Below are 17,054 nucleotides of genomic sequence, written 5' to 3' on the forward strand. Positions count from 1 at the left end.
CAATAATCAAGGGATTATTATGGGCCGTGGTGGCTCAGGCTGTAAGATAGCCTGTTATTAAAACACAGCAGCCTGCAATTACTGCAGGCTCGAATCCCACCAGGCCCAAGGTTGACTCAGCCTTCCATCCTTTATAAGGTAGGTAAAATGAGGACCCAGATTGTTGGGGGGGCAATAAGTTGACTTTGTAAAAATATACAAATAGAATGAGACTATTGCCTTACACACTGTAAGCCGCCCTGAGTCTTCGGAGAAGGGCGGGATATAAATGTAAAAAAAAAAAAAAAAGGGAAAGACAGGCCGAGAACAAGAATAGGAATATCTCCGTCTCCTTCCGCCCCGCAATCCTTCAACATCAGCCTCCAGATGTGGCCAGGAAATATGAGCCAGGGGGTCACCTCCATCTCCACCACCATCGCCCCCTTAGTAAGTCCAAGCCACTCCAGGGGCCATATCTCTCCAAACCTCTCTCTCCAGGAGGCCAGGCCTTTCCAAAGGGCTGAACCTCCCCGAGAGGCCGAAGGAATCGAAGGACGCCGAGATCGCATTACGGCCGCAGGAGAAAGGCCGGGAAAGCCGAAACTTCGTGGCAGATGAAACATGCCAGGGACGCCAGGGATGCCAAAATACGTCGCTCCACCTCCACTGCAGCTCGAATCGCAGCGGGGGAAAAACCAAGACACCGCTGTTAAAGAGCAGGCCGAAAAACAGGCCGGAAAAAAGACCGACTCATCACCCCACCTCCGCGCCTGAAACATGGCCGCCGCTGGCCGCCACTCGCCCTCCTGGCCCCGTTCTCAACAGCCGTGGGTTCAAAAAGGTCCAGAGACCTCTCCCACGGCTGCCAGAAAGATGACAAAACAGACCGGGGGGCGTAAGCGGCTAGGCGAACGACCCAGGCGCCGCCATCCTTGGAGAGCCCAGAAGTCGCCAAAGCCGAATCTTCAGCGCGGCGCCATCTTGCGCCATCTTGCGCATGCGCAGAACAGCAATGCCACTCGTTACAGTCTCTTACGTACAACTAAGTGGGTGTGCGTATAAATTAATGTAAAATTAATCATTGTGTAGTCAGAATCAGTTGAGTCACAAATAGTATTTGAGTAAGCTGTTTGTTTGAAATTCTCACAGGGAGTGCATAATACCACTTGCCAGAATGGATTTACAATAATTTCACCACAATCCAATTTACCATGCCTCCTCTTCAGGCTTCTCTTTAAAGTATCAGCATCTTCCCATCTTATCCCATAGCACAATGACATGTCAGGAAGTTCCTGCCTTGTATTCCAAACCATGGCTGCTACTGCTTTTGCATACTAAAAGGCATCAAGCAAGGACGTATGGTAGTCCTTGGGTTACAGCCACACATTTCAGCGACGGTTCAAAGTTATGATGGTGCTGATGGTGCTGAATAAGGGAGACTTGCTGTTAGCCACAAAGTTCTGGCTCTTGCAGCATCCCTGTGGTCATATGATTGTGATTTGAGTGCTTGGCAACAGTTGCAGTGTCCTGTGGTTATGTGATCACGATTGTGACTTTCACTTGCAAAGTGAACAGGTAAGTTGCTAATTTTCCTGTCACTTTTTTGCCTGCCTGAGCACCCACATCCACCTGCACTCTATGGCACTTGCCCACAGCACCTGCCCATATTTATCCACTCATATTCCACAGTGCCTGCCTACACTCTATATTGCCCCCTGGGACACCTGCACACCCACCTACGTTTGGGTAGTGCTGCCCATTATATCTGCCTATCCACCCTTAGCTGTCATCCACAGCTCTCACCTGCCAGCCTGCTTGCTTTGGAGTCCCGCCTCTTCCCATATGGCCCTCATTTAATGACCCATGCAGTTCTGGGGTTATGACTGCAACCAGGACTCCTGGGATTGCCATTGATAAGCCACATTGGTGCAGTGGTTAGAGTGCAGTACAGCAGACTACTTCTGCTGTCTGCTGACTGCCAGCAGTTTGGCAGTTTGAATCTCATCGGCTCAAGGTTGACTCAGCCTTCCATGCTTCTGAGGTCAGTAAAATGAGGACCCAGATTGTTGTGGGCAATATGCTGACTCTGTAAACCGCTTAGAGAGGGCTGTAAATCACTGTGAAGCGGTATGTAAGTTAAGTGCTATTGCTAAGTGATGCAGTGATGTATCACTTAGCAACAGAAATTCCAGTCTAAATTGTAGCTGTAATCGGACAAAAATCTTATCAGACAAAATCTTACCAACTGTTCTGTCTCCCCTTACCTCTATCTGAGCGATGGCTTAATTAGCCGGCACTATAAGCTCTGGTAGCAAACCAGCGAGCGTCTGCCAAGTGTCTCTGTTATCTCCCTCGACGCCGATGAGTCACCCAGGAACGAACAGTACTTCAGCTCTTAGTTAAGCAGTTAATTTGCCTGCTACGAAGAGGCACAGCAGCTCTTGCTGCCTTTATATCCTGTGGGGTGTGGCTCCATGACTCAGCACTTCCTAGGCCTGCCCCACGCCTGCTTCTGTTGTTCCTGCCTCTCCTGCCTACGAAACCTAGGGTCCAGCCAGGCCTGATTGCCATCAGCTGGGTCTGGAGGTGTGGCCTAGGGGGGGAGAGTCAGGGGACGGAGGCCTCATTATCTCTTCCACCTGGCCTGCCTCTGGCTCCTGGAGCTGAGCCAGGGAAGCCGGTGCTCCCGAGGTAAGTCCTGACTTGATATAGAAGTCATGAGACCTAAAATAGAATGTATAAAAGAGAGGTTATACTTTACAAATTACACTTTATCTGGTGCTATGATTTCAGCCTGCAAGCACAATGGACAGTAGAGTATGAGGCACAGGGTTCATCATTAGATCTGACTGTCCCTTAATGTCAGCATTTATTGGCAATAGGGTTTCTTGACAATAAATCAGGGATTACAAACCTGTAGACTTTAGTACACTATGTGTGTCCTCAGAGCCTCCTGAAATGGGCAGGCCTGAAATGTTTATGATATCGTTTTGCTCCCAATTCTCCCCAAAGCCCCTAAAAATAACAAAGTAAGCATTTCAGGTCTGCTGCTTCTGCTTCCAGTCACTAGCCACATCCTCTCTTGTCTCCCATGTCAAAGTAAGACTATTCATCCCAGCAATTAGAGTGAATCATCAAAAGGTTAGGCTCGAACAGCACAGATTTAAAAAGAATCCAGTGCTATGGCTAATGATATCACGAATATAAAAATGAAGCAGTAAGCTAAGGAAATGGAATAGTTGCCAATGCTGCATCATCATTATACTGAAGTTTGTGGTTGAAATACTTCTCTGATTATGTAAACCAGTGGTAGTCAACCTGGTCCCTACTGCCCACTAGTGGGCGTTCCAGCTTTCATGGTGGGTGGTAGGAATTTTGTCTGATACTGAAGCACTTTCCTTTTTTTTAATTTAATTGACTTTTTAAAAAAAAATTCATACCATTATTTAAAAACATTTTCATTAGGTTTTCATAAAATTCCCCATGACAATTTAAATTTCTGAAAATATACTATTTGTATCGCCCGCGCATAACTTTAGTTCACGTTACGTAAGTGAAACTAAATGGCACTATAGTGCAACCGCAAACAGCCTCGTCCCAGAATAGCTCATGCATCTCCCCCCACACCACCCAGCTGTAACAGACAAGCAGAGCTGGTAGCTGGCCCCCCCCGCAAACCCAATCCACGATGCACAAGAGTGATGCGCAGACGATACACGGTGCGTGTTGTGGCTCCAGCCCCCGAACCTGGCCCCATGCCCGAAAGTGACTCTGAGAGTGAGGGGGAAGGGCCGGTAAGGCTTACCTCAGAAGCACCGATTCTGTCGTGTCCCACTCTTCTGCTGACGGCCGGGTCGGGGAAGTCCGTATCAGGCGTGCCTCTGCAGCTCTGCCAAAGTCCTAGCAAAGTTCTCAAGGCAGGCAGGAGACCAGGAAGTGACTTCAGAAATCCAAGGTAGACTTTGCCTGACTCAGAGAATGCCAGAAAGCAGATCCTTTATATAGGCCATGGGGTCTGGCTCCATGACTCAGCACTTATCCAGGCCTGCCCCTCCCTTCCTTTTGCTGACATCGCCTATCAATTCTCCTGAAGCGAGGATCTCTCCAGGCTCCAGCTGTTGGTAATTCACATTCCTCAGGCTCACATGCTGTGGGGGAGGGGGAGGGGTCTAGTTGCTCCGTTTGCCTGGGCATGGAGCCAGGGCTGGGGGCACGTCAGGCCCTTCGTCTTGCTCGGTCTGTCTGGGCATAGTGCCAGGGCTGGGGCCTGGAGGCATGCCAGGACATTCCTCAGCGTTCGGCAGCAGATAAGAGGGACCCGGCTGCGGTGAAAGCGAGCGAGACACAACAGATTCCTTTGCCCCGGCTCCAGGAGTCAAAACCAGGCCAGTCGGAGGACGTAATGAGGCTGACATCCCGATTCCTCCCTTCCTCAGGCTACGCCTTCAGACGCAGCTGATAATCATACTAATCAAGCCTGGATCGACCCGCACTTCAGAAGATTAGAGAGGCGGCGTCATCAAAGGGGCAGGAGCCCCACCCCACAGGATATATAAGGAGCTTTGGGACTACTCTCAGTTCCATAGGAAGCAAATTAGCTGAACCATGTCGAAGTGAGCTGAAGTCTTAATCTGTTTGAACTTTTTGGCAGGCAGCTGCGTTTTCTCGGCGAGGACTGATAGGAGCCGTGAACTCACTGGCTATAGGCCAGCTCGTTACTCCAAAGTGAGGACGGAGACAGAACAGTGCATTACTGTGGAACCGGTGGGTGATTAGAAAATTTTACTACTAACAGAGATACAAAAGTGGGCGGTAGGTATAAAAAGATTGACTACCCCTGATGTAAACTATAAAAGTAAATACTTTTTAATAAAAAGACTTATCCTTTATTTGGCACACTATTGGGAGATTCTTTCTATCGTACTGCATACAGGACATGAACATTTCACATGCCAACAAAACAGTCACCTCAGAACTGAGTGAGCAAAACTACAGGTAATCTTCAATTTACAACAGTTCATTTAGTGACCGTTCAAAACTACAATGGCACTGAAAAAAAATGACTTGTGACCGTTTTTCATATTTTCACATACATAGAATAGAATAGAATAGAATAGAATAGAATAGAATAGAATTTTTTATTGGCCAAGTGTGATTGGACACACAAGGAATTTGTCTTGGTGCATATGCTCTCAGTGTACATAAAAGAAAAGATACGTTCATCAAGGTACAACATTTACAACACAATTGATGATCAATATATCAATATAAATCATAAGGATTGCCAGCAACAAGTTATAGTCATACAGTCATAAGTGGAAAGAGATTGGTGATGGGAACTATGAAACGATTAATAGTAGTGCAGATTCAGTAAATAGTCTGACAGTGTTGAGGGAATTATTTGTTTAGCAGAGTGATGGCCTTCGGGGAAAAACTGTTCTTGTGTCTAGTTGTTCTGGTGTGCAGTGCTCTATAGTGTCGTTTTGAGGGTAGGAGTTGAAACAGTTTATGTCCAGGATGCGAGGGATCTGCAAATATTTTCACGGCCCTCTTCTTGATTCGTGCAGTATACAGGTCCTCAATGGAAGGCAAGTTGGTAGCAATTATTTTTTCTGCAGTTCTAATTATCCTCTGAAGTCTGTGTTTTTCTTGTTGGGTTGCAGAACCGAACCAGACAGTTATAGAGGTGCAAATGACAGACTCAATAATTCCTCTGTAGAATTGGATCAGCAGCTCCTTGGGCAGTTTGAGCTTACTGAGTTGGCGCAGAAAGAACATTCTTTGTTGTCCTTTTTTAATGATGTTTTTGATGTTAGCTGTCCATTTGAGATCTTGCGATATGATAGAACCCAGAAATTTGAAGGTTTCTACTGTTGATACTGTGTTGTCTAGTATTGTGAGAGGTGGAAGTATGGAAGGGTTTCTCCTAAAGTCTACCACCATTTCTACGGTTTTGAGTGTGTTCAGTTCCAGATTGTTTTGGTTGCACCACAAGGTTAGTCGTTCGACCTCACGTCTATATGCGGATTCGTCATTGTCTCGAATGAGACCAATCACTGTTGTGTCATCTGCGAACTTCAGTAGCTTAACTGATGGATCATTGGAGATGCAGTCATTGGTATACAGAGATATGTAGTGAGAGCACACAGCCTTGGGGGGCCCCTGTGCTAATTGTACAGGTATTTGATGTGATCTTGCTTAGCTTCACCTGCTGCTTCCTGTTTGTTAGGAAGCTTGTGATCCACTTACAAGCCTGTTCCGGTACCTGTAGCTGGTTTAGCTTAGTTAGGAGAGTGTCTGGAATGATGGTATTGAATGCTGAACTAAAGTCTACAAAAAGACCTTGCATAGGTCTTTGGAGACTCAAGATGTTGTAGGATGTAGTGCAGAGCCATATTAACAGCATCATCTGTTGATCTATTTGCTCGGTATGCAAATTGCAAGGGGTCTAACAGCGGATCCGTGATGGTTTTCAGGTAGGAAAGCACTAGCCTCTCAAAGGTTTTCATGACTACAGATGTTAAAGCAACTGGTCTGTAGTCATTCAGTTCCTTGATGGTGGGCTTCTTCGGCACATATGACCACAGTAGCATTCCCATGATCTTGTGATCAAAATTCAGAAGCTTGACAACTGACTCATTTTTCTGACCCCCTGGGGGGTCATGTAATCACCTTTTGTAGCCTTTTGACAAGCAAAGCCTACGGAAAAGCCAGATTCACTTAACAACTGCGTTACTAATTTAACAACTGCAGTAATTCATGTGGCGAGAAAGGTCATAAAATGGGGCAAAATTCATTTAACAAATGTCTCACTTAGTAACATAAATTTTGGGCTCAGTTGTGGTTGTACATTGAGGAGCACCTATATTATCCCGTTCTAACTTGATCCTGGCCATGCTACAAAATGTTCTGGGGAAGATTATATTTCTGCTTTGCCCCTAGGATATTGCCTTGATCTTTGCCCCAGCCTGAGACTTTTGTCAGCTGTTACCAAGATAGAGGAGCATTTCCTCCTCTTCTCCATGCTGTTGAAAAGCAACCTCAAAAGAGTATAAAATCTGACGGTCTTTGCCACCCATTAAGTGATAAGGCCGAAGTGACCTGAAACGGAGTCAGGAGAGATCCTGGGTGACTTTTCAGCAGACCACTAAATGAGACTTTCCCCCAAAGGTGCTTTTTCTGGAGGCAACTGGACTTATTTTTTCCTTTGAAGACATTTCACTTCTCATCCAAGAAGCTTCTTCAGCTCTTGACAGGACAGTGGGGAATGGAAGGATTTATATTCCTTACAGACAGCTGGTCATTTGCATCCTTTTAGAGGGTCTTTGAAGCACTTGGAGGTTAATTTGTGTCTTCAGGGTCACTTAAGTAGTGCTCCTGGTTCCTGTAACCTGCAATTTTTTTCTTTGGAAATCCATTTCTACTCCCACATCATTCAAAGAGTGTTCATCCCAAATTGCATAGCTAAAAGTCTTAACACATGTTTTAACAGAGTTGGAAGGGCCCGTATAGGTCATCCAGTCCAACCGCTTGCTCAGGCGGGAGACCCTACATCATTTATGACAAATGGCAATCCAAACTTTTCTCTGAAAGTCTCAAATGATGAAGCCTCCACAACTTCCGAAGGCAAGCTGTTCCATGGTCGATTGTTCTCACTGTCAGAAAGTTTCTCCTCATTTCTAGGTTGAATCTCTCCTTGGTCAGTTTCCATCCATTATTCCTTGTCTAACCTTCAAGTGCTTTGGAAAACAGCTTGACCCCTCCTCTCTGTGGAAGCCCCTCAAGTATTGGAAGATGGCTATTATGTCTCCCCTGGTCCTTTCTTCAATAGACTAGCCATGCCCAGTTCCTGTAACCATTCTTCATATGTTTTAGTCTCCACTGCAGGGGTGAAATCCAGCAGGTTCTGGAGAACTGGTAGCGGACATTTTGAGTAGTTCGGAGAACCGGCTAATGGCACCTTTGGCTTGCCCCAGAGTGGGGTGGGAATGGAGATTTTGCAATATCCTTCCCATGCCACACCCACCAAGCCATGCCCACAGAACCGGTAGCAAAAAAAATTGGATTTCACCACTGCTCCACTCCCTTAATCATCCTGGTTGCTTTCCTCTGCACTTTTTCTTGAGTCTGAACGTCTTTTTTAGTGTGGTGACCAACTATATGGTCTGTAGAGTAGAAGTCCAGTTGCCTCCAGCAAAAGCACCTTTGGGACAACCATAACCTGGATGACTGAGAATCTCTACAGAGTCTTTCCCCGTAAACCTAACCCTAACCCTACATTTCTTTTCGTCAATTCTCTCCTCCGGGGAAGCCGACTTTCCTCAGCTCAGTACTGAGCGACTCTATAACTTTCAGGGAGCTGGGAAGGAACGGGGAATTATGGCTCCTCTCGTTTAACCGTTGATGTCCTTGACTAATCCAATCGCCTGGATTCACTTCGCGCTAAAACACAAATTTAAGCCCTAAGACCCTTGCTAAGTGTAAGAAGTATCGCCCCGCGATAAAGGCAGGAAGTTCCTCTCCTCGTTTTTCCTTCCGGCAGAGGAGGGAGCCTTTGCCGGGCGGCCGGCAAGAAGCCGCCCGGTCTCTTTCTTCCGCGCCGTCGTTTCCGAGGGGGGCCGGTTCGAGGTTACGCCCTCCCACGCGGGCCGGACTGAAATGACTGGTGCGTTCTCTGAGGGGGGCTTCACGGCCCCGCCTGGCCTTAGCCACGGCGTCTCAGGGTCGGGTGTAATCGGGGCTCCGGCAGAAGGAGGGCTCGGGCCGGGGTGGTGGTGGAGGGGGGGCTGAGGCGCCGGAGAAGGGGAGGCGGGTTGGGCTCCTGGCCTGGTTTTTATTACAGAGGGCTGCCCTCTTTGAAGAGCAGGGCTGGGAGATGAGCTCGGGGCTTGGGCTGGTTTGGCCAAGCGGCAGGACCGTGAGCGGGGTCCCGCTTTGTAACGTAGCGCCTTTCCGCCGCCGCCGCTTTTCTAAAAGGTGAATCTAGATGGAAGCCGGCATGGGCTCCACTTGCCGTATGGAGACCACAAGGCACCGACACTGAGCCCCTCGCTCTTTCCTCTCTTAGATAAATAATTCTAGGAAGTCTTTCCTATACAAGCTGGCTGGCTTTCCCCGCTAGATCTAGTATAGACTAATGCTCTGCCACCATCAAAAGGTAATCCGGTCATATTGAGATTGGTTTCCTCGCCTTGTAAAAATGATACGCCAGCTCTGTCGTTTATCAGATAACAGGGTTTTCTGTTTCTCCCTAAATAGAAATATGTGCGGAGGTGGGGGGGAGAAACTAATAGAATTTTAGAATAGAATAGAATAGAATTTTTTATTGGCCAAGTGTGATTGGACACACAAGGAATTTGTCTTGGTGCATATGCTCTCAGTGTACATAAAAGAAAAGATACGTTCATCAAGGTACAACATTTACAACACGATGGTCAGTATATCAATATAAATCATAAGGATTGCCAGCAACAAGTTATAGTCATACAGTCATAAGTGGAAAGAGATTGGCGATGGGAACTATGAAACGATTAATAGTAGTGCAGATTCAGTAAATAGTCTGACAGTGTTGAGGGAATTATTTGTTTAGCAGAGTGATGGCCTTCGGGAAAAAACTGTTCTTGTGTCTAGTTCTGGTGTGCAGTGCTGTATAGCGTCGTTTTAAGGGTAGGAGTTGAAACAGTTTATGTCCAGGATGCGAGGAGTCTGTAAATATTTTCACGGCCCTCTTCTTGATTCTTGCAGTATACAGGTCCTCAATGGAAGGCAGGTTGGTAGCAATTATTTTTTCTGCAGTTCTAATTATCCTCTGAAGTCTGTGTTTTTCTTGTTGAGTTGCAGAACCGAACCAGACAGTTATAGAGGTGCAAATGACAGACTCAATAATTCCTCTGTATTGCAAAATAATTGCAAAATATGTGAATTTCACACACAAGAAACATAGCTGAGGAGGAAATAACTCACTTGTCACTTATATTTAAGCTTTGATCTGGCAGATCTGGTTTCCTTGCAGACAAGAAGATAGAAGTGTTTAATAGGGCTGTTTTTCTTGTTAGCATTGTTTTAATTTGATCTTAATTCTCAAGATAAAATTAATAAACTCTGGTAGGGCAAGTTAGATTACCAAGTAAGGAAAATAAAACGTGGTATGTTGTAGCATTATAAAGCAGGAGATACAGAATCATAAAATAGTAATCATAGAATATAAAAATTGTAAGAAATGTATCCTAAACTATAGAATCCTTGCTGTTCAGCAATTTTGTTAACAAATGGTAAGTATATAATTTAAATAATATAGTTACTATGTAGTGGACATTCACTTAAATATGAGTCAGCAGTGTGTTGCAGCTGCCAAAAAAACCAACACATTCTAGGCTGCATTAATAGATACAATCAAGATTGCATGAAGTGTTAATTTCACTTTATAATGCCTTGGTAAGGCCACAATTGGCATACTGCATCCATTTTTGGTTGCCATGATGTAAAACAGATGTTGAGACTCAAGAAAGAGTGCAGAGAAGAGCCACAAAGATGATTAGGTGACTGAAGGCTAAAACATAAAGGCTAAAACATTCCAGTTGCTGGAATTGAGTATGTCTAGTTTAATGAAAAGAAAGGACTAGGGGTGGCATGATAGCAGTGTTCCAATATCTCAGGGGCTGCCACAAAGGAAGTTAAGCTTATGTGCCAAAGCACCTGAGGGCAGGAGAAGAAGCCATGGATGGAAACTAATCTAGGAGAAAAGCAACCTAGAACTAAGAAGAAATTTCCTGACAGAACAATGAATCAGCGGAACAACTTACCTCCAGAAGTTGTGAATGCTCCAACACCAGAAGTTTTTAAGAAGAGATTAGACAAACATTTGTCTGAAATGGTATAGGGCAGTGATGGCGAACTTTTTGAGCACTTGAGTGCCCAAAGTGCGCGCACATGCCCAAACTGCAAGGCGCGGGCCCATGCATGCAGGCATCCTGCGCATGTGTCAGCACCCCACCCAAACTGCAGACGTGCATGTGCGCCCATGTCTCACGCATGCGTGGCAGAGACCCGAAGACCAGCTGGCCGGTGGGAGGCACGCTGCATGCATGGCAGAGACCTGAAACAGCTGGGGTGACAGCATGCATGCTCACAGAGAGGGCTCTGCGTGCCACAGGTTTGCCACCACTCCTGAGCAGAGAGTTGGACTAGAAGATCTCCCAGATCCCTTCCATCTCTGTTACTCTATTCTAATTCTATTCCTATTCCATTCCATTGCATTCCATTCTAGTTTTTATATACAGTAATCCTAAATATATATTAAGGAAATCAACCCTGACTGTCCTTTGGAAGGATAGATACTGAAACTAAATCTCAAATACTTTGGCCACCAAATGAGAAGAGAGGACTTACTGGAAAAGATCCTAATGTTGGGATAAATTGAAGGCAAAAAGCGAAGGAGACGGCAGAAGATAAGATAGTATTGAGGCAGTGAGTATCATTTAGGCAGATTCAGGGAGACAGTGGGGGATTGGGGGTGGGGGTGATCTGGCATGCTGTGGTCCATGAAGTTGCAAAGATTCGGACACGATTTATTGTCTTAGCAACAGCAACAAATATACTTTTAAGTGTACAACAGAACTCTAACTTTTTTTCTTTTGAATGCTCAGTGTTGAGCATTTGACTATTGTATGTAGGTCTTAAGAACAACACAAATAATAGATTGCAATAGTAAATGGGTACCATGTGAAAAGTCAGTTGTTGAATACAGTTAATGTATAATATAATAACTTTCTAAGATGAATAAGAGGATACTAACATTTACTGTTCATATTTCTTTCCAGTGAAAGGATGATGCCCAAACTCAAGGGCTATGAATTTTGGAAAAACACACTGAGAGAGGCCCGTTTTGTGGTTGCGCCCATGGTGGATCAAAGCGAATTGGCTTGGAGACTGTTAAGTCGCCGTCATGGGGCCCACCTATGTTATACTCCTATGCTGCATGCTCAGGTCTTTGTCAGAGATGCCAATTATCGTAAGGAAAACTTGTATTGTGAAGTGTGCCCTGAGGACAGACCTTTGATTGTACAGGTAATACTGACCAGATGATTTCAATGGGCTTCCATATCTTTGTTGTGCAATACATTTTTCTGTATTGTGTAACAATAAATATTTCAGAATTAATTTTAAAATAATTAATGCACCTACTCAAGGACTTATTTCCATAAGAATTGTAGTGATAAGAATTGTAATCTCAGCATGTGTGATATAAGTATTAAGATGTTGGACTAAGACAAAGAAAACTTAGGTTCAAGCTCATCCTCAGTCACTCATGCTCATTAGATGACTTTTGACCAATCACTCTCCCAGTCAACTTATCCAACATAGTGATAGTTGTGGGAAAAAGGAATGCTGTCATGATGAATCAGAGAGTTTTTAACTGGAAAGTTATAATCAGATCTTGTCAGGTAGTCACAACAACAACAATATTATTTAGATTGGGTGGGGGGAACAAGTATATAAAATATTTTATCATACTTAATAACACAATACATAAGGTGTTTCATAGGATAGTGACCTATTCTTTTATAAATGTGTTGAATGCTTCTGTTATTTTGATGTTAAAATAAATGCTAGCTTACTATTTGGTTTATATATCTCTTTTACAGTTCTGTGCCAATGATCCAGAAGTGTTTGTCGAGGCTGCCTTGTTAGCTCAAGACTACTGTGATGCAGTTGACCTGAATCTGGGGTGTCCTCAGATGATTGCAAAAAGAGGTATGCATAAACTGGAATTTTAGGCCACAAAATTTCATTCATTGATACAGGACCAGCCTCCCTTGAAAGGAATGAGTTAGTAAAGTGCCATCAGGTCCAGCCTAATTCCCTCTGACTACATAAACAAATGCTTGTAATTGTGAACTCTCTAGGAAAAGCCATCTTGTAAATTATCTTCTACTTCCTCTATGCTTGCCATGCGCAGTCATTTTTTTGTAGTCTAATTTGTCATTTCTTTTTTCCCTCAAATTAATCTTTTTATTTCTCCAATATGTTCTCCATCTTTATTCTTGAGCCTGAAGAGAGGAAAAAAACTGTCTACTGCTGTGGCTATTTTGTGTATCTAACATTGGGCCAGTTCCTGTTAGGCCATAATTCTTCGGATTTTCTTTCAGGTCACTATGGAGCATTCCTGCAAGAGGAGTGGGACCTTCTCCAGAGAATGAGTAAGTCCTGAAAGTTCTTGAGCATTGGGTGGGATTGGAGGAGAATAGAACCAAAATGCATTATATTTGTCCTTGCGGCTCCTGCGTAAAGATTCATTCATAACACTGCACCCATCCTCTTTGGATGACACAGCAAGCTATAAACATAGATTTTGGTAACTGGTCCCTCTGTCTTGACAATACAACTAAAAATAATTCTATAGGGTTTGCTGGATGCAGGGTAATTCCAGCAACAGTTAACTAGACTCTATCCCCATTCTTCTGCTGCATACAAAGTTGTGGATGTGCTGTCTTGCTGGTTATGACTAGAAGAAGGTGGCTACAGCTAATACGATAAAATAAAACAGAACTGACAGCTGATTCCTAATTGCCCAATGCAGGACAGAAGAGACCCTGAGTTGAAAAGGTGCAGCAGTGAATATGGTAGGCCTTTGGCTCATATTTTTTAAAGTACACTCATTGCTTTGGGGTCACTGACACAGCATTATCCATCCACTATAGATAGTTCTTTCATCAACAGAACCTTTTTGCAAATGTAGAATTGACCCACACAGAGACAGTAGGGACTAGTAGTTATTTATTCCTGTAACGATATATACATGCAGCAATATATGCTATGCAGTTAATGTACGCAGAGTACCAGAAAGTGGGATTGCAGTTATTTGTTCTCCTAGTAATGTAACTTCTGGATTCAGCCAGTTTCTTTCTCTTGTTTTCCAGTTGCAATGGCTAATGAAAAGCTCTCTGTACCTGTTACATGCAAAATCCGTGTTTTCCCAGAAATTAGTAAAACTGTGAAATATGCTCAATTGCTGGAGAAATCTGGTTGTCAAGTAAGGAATTCATTACTGTGTTTTGACGTATTAATTATAAGTATATGTACATATGTATCATGCTATTCTCTTTCAGCTTAACTGTTACGCAAAGTTCAGAAAAGCAGGAAGGGAAATGTAAACCAAGACATAAATCAAATATGAGAAAATGTTAATTTACACTGATACTGTTCATTCTATTTCTTCACATTTTATCCTTGAAAATCCCCTGCTTTCACCGCATCTGCATAGTTTCATACATTGCCTTTAGTTGATCCAACTTCTGTCTTTTTGAGAATGACATAAAATTTATTCAACTGTTACTTTTCAGTTTTCTTCTAAGTTTGTTCACTTATATGTATTGGTTTGGCTATTTGATATTCATTCTCTCTATACATGATCAAACCATATTAGCATATTTTTTCATACAATTATTCACTTTGGTGTTCAGCCCACATTTGTTAACTACTCATTAATTCTTGACCACATCTGTTCTTATTTTACCACCCTTGCTTTTTAAGTAATCCTTTTCCCCCTGCATTTAACTTGTTTCCATGTTTTTCTTGACATAGCCAATTCTCATTGAAGTAGGCAAATGCATGCTATTACTCATAGTAAATTTTGCTTGTTCCAACAAGCATTCAGTCCTACACCAGAAACATGGTCTCGCTGCCAGCATTTACATATTTTAACATTTCCTCTCCATTTTCTAAACCTTAGTAAATATTCTACCAAGGTATGCAAATTCTACTCCTTTTTGTTGTTGTTTAGAAATTCCCTGCAGTTGTCCAGTCTGTTGGTTAAATGAAACTATCTTGGTCTGTGATTATTCCTCATTACATTATTAAGTCAGTTAACATTTACTACTAACATAACAATTATTTGGGTTTAGAACCAACATTATAGAATTACCGTATATACTCGAGTATAAGCCGACCCGAATATAAGCCGAGGTACCTAATTTTACCACAAAAACTGGGAAAAACTATTGACTCGAGTATAAGCCGAGGGTGGGAAATGAGGCAGCTACTGGTCAATGTAAAAAATAAAGATAGAGCCAAGTAAAATAACATGAATATTTATTTGAACGAAAAACAATAAAAGTGCAAAAGGGGGAAGGAGGATTCCCAGCTTTAGAAAATTTAGAACTACGCCGCCTTTGGTATGACCTGAGCATAGCTCATAAAATTATCTGCTACAATGTACTTCCTATCAATGACTACTTCAGCTTCAACCACAACAATACACGAGAACACAATAGATTCAAACTTAAAGTGAACCTCTCCAATCTAGATTGCAGAAAATGTGACTTCAGTAACAGAGTTGTTAATGCCTGAATGTGCTCCCTGACTCTGTGGTCTCTTCCCAAAATCCCCAAAGCCTTAACCAAAGACTATCTAGTATTGACCTCACCCCATTCCTAAGAGGTCTGTAAGGGGCGTGCATAAGAGCACCAGCGTGCCTACCGTCCCTGTCCTAATGTTCCCTTTAGTTGTATTCCTTTTATGTATTCAATTCATGCTTATATTTATATAATTATTTAATATGTATTTGACAAAATAAAATGAATAGAATAGAATAGAATAGAATAGAATAGAATAGAATAGAATAGAATAGAATAGAATTTTTATTGGCTAAGTGTGATTGGACACACAAGGATCTACCACTTCTTTGGATGCCCTTCCCAAATTGAACACTGCAAGCATGAAAATGAGTCCTCCTTTAGCTTCCAAGGGACCAGGGTGCCTCTGAAGGTCAGTGCTCTAAGTACTAAGAACCCAGCACAAATCTAAGCCTGTATGCACACCAACAGTGAAAATACCCTGCACAGTGTCTCTTGGAAGAGAAGGTTAATTTTCATAGGCGTTGGGGTGGCTCTTTTTTTTTTTGGCAGGGCAATAAGGGTCTCTAATATCATTAAACCCACTTTAGAAGTCTCTGTGTGTGTGTGTGTGTGTGTGAGAGAGAGAGAGAGAGGAGGCTCCGGCTGAGCAAAGCGGCGGCGGGAGGCCGGGGAAACGCGGGAAGTAGTCGGAGATCTGCTTGATGGGGCGGATGGGACCTGGGCAGGCGTCGATGGCCATGTGCTCCTGGATGCTGATGGGGCGGCTTGTCGCCTTTGCGGTGGCTCATGCAGGTGGCGCCCGGGAAGGAGGCGGCTGCGGGGGCTGCTGCGGGAGCCGCTGGTGCTGCTGGTGCTGTTGATGCTGCTGCCGCCGCCGTTGCTGCCGCCAGGAGGCCGTCGCCAGCCCGGCCCTGCCGCGCCGAGCGCCCGCCACGCTGCTGGCTGCTGGAGGAGGCGGAGGAGGGCGGGAGGCGAGCAGCGGCGGCGGCGGCGGCGGCGGCGGGCGGCAACGGTGGGCGGTGGAGGTGATGTCACCGGCTCTGCCCAGCCCTGCCCAGGCGAGGCCAGCAAAGGGCAGGCGAAGGCGACCGAGGCGGGGCTCGCAGCCCAGCTGAGCCGCTACGGAGGGGAGGGGAGGAGGCGGGGCCGGCTAGGCTCCGGAAGGCAAAGCAGGCGTTCGTCACGGGATAGACTGCTGGGATCCACGGGATAGACTGCTGTTGCAGCTGGAGGCTCGAAGGAAAGGGAAGGGAGAGGGGGGTGGTGGAGCTCAAGGTTCTTTAGCCCTAGACACCTGCCCCGCTAGAGAAGGGAGGGAGATCGGGCCGGCCAGTCTCCGGGAAGGTAGACGGGCCGGATTCTTACTTCGGGATAGACTGCTGCTGGAGCTGGAGGCTCGAAGGAAGGGGAAGGGGAGGGGCGGCTGAGAACGGGCTCGTTTAAGGCTCTTCCAAAGCAGCCCTGCTGAACCGCTACGGAGGGGAGGGAGAGCGGGGCCGGCTAGGCTCCGGGAAGGCAAAACGGGAGGCGTTCGTCCACCGGGATAGACTGCTGCTGGAGCTGGAGGCTCGAAGGAAGGGGAAGGGAGAGGGGGGCGGTGGAGCTCAAGGTTCTTTAGCCCTAGACACCTGCCCCGCTAGAGAAGGGAGGGAGATCGGGTCGGCCAGTCTCCGGGAAGGTAGACGGGCCGGATTCTTACTTCGGGATAGACTGCTGCTG

At 45.0% G+C, this 17,054-nt stretch overlaps 1 protein-coding gene across 5 annotated transcripts in view; it reads left to right on the forward strand.

Moving 5' to 3' along the window:
* Positions 1 to 8,522: 8,522 nt before the first annotated feature.
* The window catches only part of DUS1L (dihydrouridine synthase 1 like), a 31,306-nt gene continuing 22,774 nt past the window's right edge, over positions 8,523 to 17,054 (forward strand). The window contains exons 1-5 of one of the 5 annotated variants that reach the window (XM_058167007.1): positions 8,523 to 8,644; positions 11,799 to 12,045; positions 12,624 to 12,732; positions 13,128 to 13,178; positions 13,899 to 14,011. In XM_058167007.1, coding sequence (XP_058022990.1) covers positions 11,806 to 12,045; positions 12,624 to 12,732; positions 13,128 to 13,178; positions 13,899 to 14,011 — 513 coding nt within the window. In that variant the 5' untranslated portion in view covers positions 8,523 to 8,644; positions 11,799 to 11,805. Of the gene's footprint in view, positions 8,645 to 8,771; positions 8,956 to 9,462; positions 9,749 to 9,845; positions 10,251 to 11,798; positions 12,046 to 12,623; positions 12,733 to 13,127; positions 13,179 to 13,898; positions 14,012 to 17,054 lie in introns of those variants that run through there. The other 4 variants (XM_058167004.1, XM_058167005.1, XM_058167006.1 and 1 more) reach the window with 4 other exon arrangements.

Source organism: Ahaetulla prasina, chromosome 2, assembly GCF_028640845.1.
Source record: "Ahaetulla prasina isolate Xishuangbanna chromosome 2, ASM2864084v1, whole genome shotgun sequence".
Lineage (NCBI taxonomy): Eukaryota > Metazoa > Chordata > Lepidosauria > Squamata > Colubridae > Ahaetulla > Ahaetulla prasina.